This window comes from Orycteropus afer, unplaced genomic scaffold, assembly GCF_000298275.1.
Source record: "Orycteropus afer afer isolate SDZICR_OR568_19922 unplaced genomic scaffold, OryAfe1.0 scaffold00751, whole genome shotgun sequence".
Taxonomy (NCBI): domain Eukaryota; kingdom Metazoa; phylum Chordata; class Mammalia; order Tubulidentata; family Orycteropodidae; genus Orycteropus; species Orycteropus afer.
Window position 1 is genome coordinate 452,282 of NW_006922338.1, and position 7,682 is coordinate 459,963.

The 7,682-nt window shown below is 62.0% G+C and overlaps 1 protein-coding gene across 1 annotated transcript in view; it reads left to right on the forward strand.

Moving 5' to 3' along the window:
- The window catches only part of RAB40C (RAB40C, member RAS oncogene family), a 14,009-nt gene extending 7,979 nt beyond the window's left edge, over positions 1 to 6,030 (forward strand). Inside the window, exons 2-6 of the mRNA XM_007957452.1 lie at positions 450 to 510; positions 850 to 910; positions 5,014 to 5,091; positions 5,255 to 5,477; positions 5,750 to 6,030. Of these exons, the coding sequence (XP_007955643.1) occupies positions 450 to 510; positions 850 to 910; positions 5,014 to 5,091; positions 5,255 to 5,477; positions 5,750 to 6,030 (704 nt within the window). The remainder of the gene's footprint in view (positions 1 to 449; positions 511 to 849; positions 911 to 5,013; positions 5,092 to 5,254; positions 5,478 to 5,749) is intronic.
- Positions 6,031 to 7,682: the final 1,652 nt, after the last annotated feature.

Below are 7,682 nucleotides of genomic sequence, written 5' to 3' on the forward strand. Positions count from 1 at the left end.
GGAGTCTGAGCCTGGGGGGGGGAGTCTGAGCCTGGAGCAGGAAGCTTTGAGGAGTTTCTAGGTCTCTCGTAAACCAGTGCTGAGGGCCAGCATGTGGGGTGAATGTCTGCCACATCTCTGCTCCCCGCTTCTCTCATAAAAGTATAAAATCAAAGAACCCAGGGCAGTGCACAGCCTTCGGAGCTCTCAGACATGGTGTCCTTGTCTTGATGGCACTCCATGCAAGCCCCACCTGCCTGTTCGCACACTCCAGGGACCCAAGGAGATGCGCCAAGGCACGTGTCAGCACCAAGGAAGCCCTGTCCATCTGGCGGCCGACACCCCTCTCTGTGGCTGGGCAGCGCCGGGCCTGCAGTGAGGGCGCCTCAGCCGCTGTGACGTCACACAGACCAGTCCCTGGCTGGAGCCACAAGGCCCCTTCACCCTCCCCACCCTCTGCTTCCTTGCAGGGATCGACTACAAGACAACCACCATCCTGCTGGACGGCCGGCGAGTGAAGCTTGAGCTCTGGTGAGGGGTGGGGTAGTGGTGCCACAGGGTGAGAGCAGAGGTGCTAGGGGAGCACCCGGGTGCGAGGGTGCTGTGGGGGGACACGTCCCACGGGCAGGGTACCACTGGCTACCTCCTCAGTGGTCCTCATAGAGTTTTCTGGAACTTTACGGTCAGGATATGCCCCACCTGGCCCCAGCGACATGCTCCCTCTAGGGCTGGAGGCAGGGGTTGGTTTGCTGTCGGTCTCACTGTGCTCCCAGCCCTGTTGGGTGAACCGTGGGCAGACCCTGTGGACTGGATGAGGAGGGCAGGCGGGTCCTGGGACCATGTCCCTGCTGACCCCCCTCTATGTTGCAGGGACACCTCGGGCCAAGGCAGATTCTGCACTATCTTCAGGTCCTACTCTAGAGGCGCCCAGGTAAGGCAGACGTGGCTGGCTCTCGCTGAAGGCCTGCTGCCATCCGGCAAACGCTTCCACTGAGAACCTCTCCTTGTCTGGGGGACGCGTCTTCCTGGACGCCCTGCTGAGGGCCCCACATGGGCTATTTGTCCAGCTCACAGGGCCAAGGGGAGGCCCTGTGGCCTCGCCCGGTTTGATCAGGATCCTTCCTTTCTGCTGAGTGTACATGCTGTGGGTGGCCCAGGCCCACTTGGAGGAGTGGGGGCTCTGGCTGGTTCTGGGGATGGCTAGGCTGGGACGCCCTCAGGACACATGCTGGGGAGATGGGGCTGCACACAGCCTGGCAGTGGTTCCATGCTGTGTTCTCTGTATTGGGGTACGGCCAGGGTTGCTCCTTCAGTCTGTGCAGAGGTAGGTGAGAGGTCCTGGCATCCCGGAGTGGCCTGTGCCTGTCGCATTCCCGCAGAGGAGTGGAAACTGGGCACAGGGCCCTGGGGAGGGGGCATGCTGCTCCCTGGGTGCAGGTCCACTGCGACTGCTCATCCTTGCAGAAACTCAAGACTGACAGAAAGATCTTCATGGGCGTCTGTCACCGAAGTTAGGTTGAGAAGCGGCAATCAGAGGTGGGGACCCAGACGCAGACACTTCAGGGCTGGTTTCAGGTGGAAGGTAGCACAGAGCGTTTGTTACCTGGGCCTTTGAAGAGGAAGGCCTTCCAGAGACACCACCAGCTGCAAGGAGTGAGTGGAGTAGCCAGTTCTGGGGGCTTGGCAGCCATCATGCCCCGGAGATTCAAAGTCTCCCTTCTGTTTTTCTGGGTCACCTGATCTCTCACAGTGACCATGCACACCACCCCGACCCCTGGCCCTGTGTGTGGCAGGGCAGCACGCACCCCACAGGGTTTCCGGTGGCTAAGTTTTCAGAGGTTGATTGACAGGGCTTTCTTCCCGGGCACGTCTGGGTGGACCTGAACCCCCAGCCTTCCTCTTTGCAGCCTATCTTTCGTTACAAAAAGGGAAACGGAGAGACAAGGGCACCGTCTGGAACGACGGTAAGGGGGGATATTGGGAACCCCCAGAAAGGCCTGACGGGGCCCAGCCGTGAACGTCACCACCATGGCGTGGCGCTCTGCTGGGGAGCCGCTGGCAATCTGCTGCGTTGCCCGTGGAGCGCCCTTCGGAGCGGGCACCGGGTGGTCATCTGTGTTCTCTGCAGTGTCGGGCACAGCCCGTCCTCGGTGTGGTGGCAGGTTCTCGGCCGGCGTTTCTGGGCTCACCTGCTCTGGGCGGGGCGGTTTCCAGTGCACGTTTCTGCGAGGGCAGCCGCAGCCCGGCCCTGGACTGTAGCCTGGGCTCCCACTGCTGGGCCTGCTCACCTTGTCCCACGCTTTTCCATCCACCTCCTTCTGCTCCTGGATCCCTGACACCCAGACGCACCAGGAGCTGCGTCTCCCTGAGTTCTTGTTCTGTCTCCCACCTCCGCCTACCTTTGTCAGAGGGCTACAGAACTGCCTTGGATCTGACGGTAGGGCCCAAGTCCCATGGGCAGTGTGGTCGCCCTGGTGTGAGGAGCCAGGCCACACATCCAGGTGTGAGGTGGCAGGTGGAGTGTGTCTGTGGTGGGAGTGGCCAGCACTTGGTGGGGCGTTGGGGGCGCCCAGCGGCCATTCTGGGGTTAGAGGAGGGAGCCTGTGTGAACCCATGTGACCGTGGACTTCAGGGGGTTCTGGTCACGGGGAGTCTTGTACCGTTTCTCACTGTCCTCCTGTGGTAAATCCAGAGTTGTTTTGGTCCCTGCTGCCTGTCACCTGACTGGTATCGTCACCATTTGCCTCTGCCCTTCCTCCCCATGCCTGGCTGTGTCTCCTCTGCTCATAACCCTGGCCCACCAGACTTGCACCGTGCTGTGGAGTGACTGGGGGCAGCGCCTGCCGAAGCCGGGGGGAGGCAAGGCTGCTGCTGGGCTGCCCGGAGCTCCGGCAACCCTCGGGGCGGGTGAAGTGGGCCCGGCCAGCCGGAGAGGGCTGTGCTTCATTCCTAAGAACGTGCATGGCCGTGTTCACGGAAGGAGGCTTAGACAAAAGTCACCCACTGCCCACCCACTTGGCATTTGGCTTGCATCACTGTCTGCTTGTTCTGTGAAGGTGTGGATGTGGTTACACTTTTATTTTTTGCTCATGATGTCTAGGACCTGCGTCTTGATGTCAGTCTAGTGGGTGTTTTTTTCTGTGATCGGCAAACCTGCTGCTCTCTGAGTCCCCTGAGGCCGTGTATAAAATACCACGCAGCTGGTGGCTTGAAAGAACAGAGCTGTGCTCTCTGCTGCTTCTGCAGGCCAGACGTGCTAACTCGGGGCACCAGCAGGCCTCACCTCCCCAGAGCTCTAGGCAAGAGCCCTCTCACCTCCAGCACCTGGCAGCCCTGGTGTGCTTGGGGCTCCTTGGCTGGTAGGGGGGCCTCACAGGCCGGCTTCCCCCACGTGACTGTTCCCGTGTCCATCCTCTGTCATGAAACACCACACAGAAGGGGTTGGGGTTAGGACCCACCCCACTCTGAGAACATCGGCAAAGAAAACCTCATTTCCCCACACAGGGCCCCAGTCAGATACAGGGGTTGGGACTGTAACCTGTCTCCTTTGGGGACTCAGTTCCATCCACAGCGACTTCCAAAGTGTTGTTTTTAATGTTGTTGTCGTCTGTCTGTGTGGCTGGCGCAGCCGTCCCTGGAGTTCCTTGTGATAAACAGCGCTGTGACGGGCACCCTCGGGCGAGTTGGGAACATCTGGGACATCTCTTGGAATCGCAGGGCGCACTGTAGTGCATGTCTTTGGTGGCACAGCTCCTCCATTCACACCCCGCGCCGGTAGCAACGGTGGGCCTTCTCTCGCCACCCCAAGCGGCCAGATCCACTCCTGGGAACGCGGGGCGGATGTCCCGATGTTCCCATCGCAACCCTGCCAGGCTCAGGGAGGCTTGTGGTCCAGGGAACAGGAGTGCAGGGTCAGCAGCGTTTCCCCGCCCCAGTAGGACCTGGGGACTGGACCTGAATCTTTTGGGGTGTAGGCGCAGAATCACCTCACTTTGAGATGGGGTGCCCCCCCATGATGGAGACTTTGTGGATAAGGAATGTGTGGCTGTCTGGACTGTGCCCCTCAAATGGAATTCTGAGGTGAGCTTGTGAGGCGTCACCCACAGTGCACTGCATGGAATCCAGGGCAGAGAGGAGGTGGGGGACCCCGGTGAGCTTTGCCCCAGGCCCAGGTTCAGAGTAATTGGTCTCTGAGGGATGTGGCGGGAGGGCCCGCAGCAGCCTGTCTACAGCTGGACCAAGAGCACCTGGTGACTGACACCCGTGGCCAGTGTGGAGCTGAGAAGGCAGGCTCTGCCTGCCGCTGCCTGGAGTGCCCCCAGGGCAGAGCTCACTGCAGCAGGAGGCCTGCCAAGGACACTTGCCTTCCTGGGCTGCTGGGGGCCTGACACCCCCAGGCCGCCGGGGACAGGGCCACCAATGGATTGGTGGCAGGCGCAGGCTGGTGGCTAGCTGGTCCACCACCATGGCCAGACCATGGTTCAAGTGTCAGACACATCCACACTGCCGTCCCACTGTCCTGCTTGGTGTGGGGAGGGGATGTCCCCATCTGGTGTCCACTTGCTCCAGCATCTCCCTCTGCCTGCCAGGAAGTCTCCACAGTGGCCCACTGCCCAGCCCAGGCCACGCCTCAGTCTGCCTCAGCCTCATGGAGCTGGGCATTTGGCTGGAGCTCCTGAGTTCCAGGGTCATGCCTGTCATGTGTCTTGTCCCCACATCCTGACGGGAAGGGGGGAAGGAAACTGGGAGAGAGGGCATGGGCTCGGGACCCCATCTGAGCTCCCAGTGACGCTGCCCCCGTGTCCCTGTGAGGGTGTATAGATGAATGTTGGGGGCGGCTTGGTGCCCCCGTCTGGTTCCCTGCGTTTGAGGGGGGCCGTCTCAGCAGAATTCTGCGCCTCTTTTGCTCGCTGGTGGCCTTTGCTCCGTTGCTCTGGCCCTGCATTGGTGGAGGGTGACCCCACCTGCGCTCCACCCTTGTTGCTGGCGACTGTCCCGCCGGACAGAGCCGTGGCTGACCCCCAGCTTCTGCAGGGCATCCTCCTGGTGTACGACATCACCAACCGCTGGTCCTTCGACGGAATCGACCGGTGGATCAAGGAGATTGATGAGGTAGGTGGGGCAGGCAGTGGGGGAGCAGCGGCCAGACCTGGCTCAGTGGGCCAGGCTAGATTTGACCCCCGCGGGAATCAGCGCGGCCAGAGGCCAGTCCGGGACCCCACGGGGCGGGAGGGGCGCTGGCTGCCGTGTCCCTCCTGAGCCCTGTGCCCCGCAGCACGCACCCGGGGTCCCCCGGATCCTGGTGGGGAACCGTCTGCACCTGGCCTTCAAGCGGCAGGTGCCCACGGAGCAGGCACGTGCATACGCCGAGAAGAACTGCATGACGTTCTTCGAGGTCAGCCCGCTGTGCAACTTCAACGTGACCGAGTCCTTCACAGAGCTGTCCCGCATCGTGCTCATGCGCCACGGCATGGAGAAAATCTGGAGGCCCAACCGCGGTGAGGCCCGCCAGTGCCCCAGCCCCGCCCACTGTCCGCAAGGCCCCGCCCAGACGCCACGCCCACTTCCCACAAGGCACCACTCGGAGGCCACGCCCACTGGGCGCGCCCTGTTGGCCGGCCCACCGCCGCCCCGCCCCATGCCACTCCCGCCGTTGGGTAGGCCAGCCGATCACAGCCCCTTGCTGGCCGGACCCTCTCCGTTTTGCTGACTGCCTGCCCCCACGCGTCCCTGACACCGCCCCAGTCTGACCCGTTCCCCCACCCTCCAGTGTTCAGCCTGCAGGACCTCTGCTGCCGCGCCATCGTGTCCTGCACGCCCGTGCACCTCATTGACAAGCTGCCGCTGCCCGTCACCATCAAGAGCCACCTCAAGTCCTTCTCCATGGCCAACGGCATGAACGCCGTCATGATGCACGGCCGCTCCTACTCCCTGGCCGGCGGGGGCGGCGGCGGGGGCAGCAAAGGCAACAGCCTCAAACGGTCTCGCTCCATCCGGCCCCCGCAGAGCCCGCCCCAGAACTGCTCCCGCAGCAACTGCAAGATCTCCTAGCGGCCTGGCTGCCCCAGCACGCCCGCCGCCAGCACGCGCCAGGGGGGCAGACGGTTCGGCAGGGGGCGCAGCCAGAGGACGTGGGGCACCGCCCAGGACGCCGGGTTCCCCTCCCGGCCTGAGCTCGGCGGAGGGTGTGTGGCTGCTGGAGCCGGCTCGAGAGGATGGAGGGGTCCGGGCATTCAAGGAGGCAGAGCCACCATGGGCGGAGCCTCAGGGCGTCCAGAGTCAGGGGGCTGCGCCCACCTTATTCACAGAAAACACGTGGCCTGTTTTTGTACATTTAAGGGCCATCGGGGGCCCGGCTGCAGCAGTGCCTGCCAGGGACGGTTGGAGGGGACGGGAGGCTGAGAATGGGACGTCTGTCAGAGCTGGGCTTTGGTTGTGTGTTCACATCACATCCTGGATACAGGGGATCACATCCTGGATACAGACCCATTGGGACGCAGGGTGGGCCACGTGCAGTACACTGACCTGGATGAAGCCGTGTGCCTGCCTGTCACCAGCCCTGGCATAGAGAATGCATACGTCCCCAGGGGCTGGGCAGGTTGCCCTGCAGAGGCTGAGCACTCCTACACATAGGTCTGGGAGCCATGGGCTGGGACGGCACACTGGGCAGCAGCCATCCTTGGATAGCCCCAGTGCACGGTGACCATGCCTTGTCCTCACGGATGTGCTGTGGGTCTACCACTGCTGTGAGTTGATCGCTGGTACAGCTGCTGCTGCAAGGGACATCACGTCCTGAGCGGGTCCTCCCCTCCCCACCCCCACCCAGCCTGGGGAAAGCGGCCATTGGTCACACTGGTGCTCAACTCTACCTCCTGTCCTTGGTCCCCTGGCCTATTCCACCACTCTGGGCCATCTCAGGTGGCTGGTGCATTTCCTGAGACTGCCCTGAGCAAGTGGCTGGCCATCACTGGACTTGCAGACCTGCCCCCAGGCCCCCACCCTGTTGCTGCAGATGGGCCCTTCCTTGAAGCCGTGACAGAACCCACAGACTTAGTTTTTCCTCGCGGATGCAGACAGCTCTGCACGCACGTCAACACTACCCTCGCTACTGTGGACTTGCTCCGTTCTGTGTTCTCTCCAAACGGTTTTTATTTCTTTGTACAGTAAATGTAATTCAACTGTGACACTGTGGTTCTCTTTGTATAAATTAAAATCTCTGGTTTTCATGTAAAGTGCCTGGGGGGGGAGAGGTTGTCCTCGCAGCTGCGAGCCGACCTGACTTTGCTGATGCGTGTCCCTGCACTCCGCTTCACACAGACCCTGCAGCTGTCCAGTGGGGTTTTGCTCATGAGGGTGAGGTGGAAGGGCCCAACAAGCCAGCCTGCATCTCCCTGGTCCCTGGTAAGGGATCCCTGGTGTCAGGCTGGTGGCTACTTCAAGTTGGGAGAGCCCCAGTGGGACACCTGCCAGGTCAGGGTTGGGGGCTGGGTGGGGAGCCCCACTGACCATGTGTGGAGCAGCTCCAGATTGAGACAGGCCAGTGGCGTCCTGGCATCCATCTTGGCCTCATCCCAACCACAACAAGCTATTACCCTGCCTCCTCCTGGGTCAGAGGTCAGATGCAGGGTCACAGGGACAGCTTCCCATCCTGTTTTGGAGCCCTCCCTGTTCCCTGGGTCTCTGGAGCTGCAGGGATTTAAAGA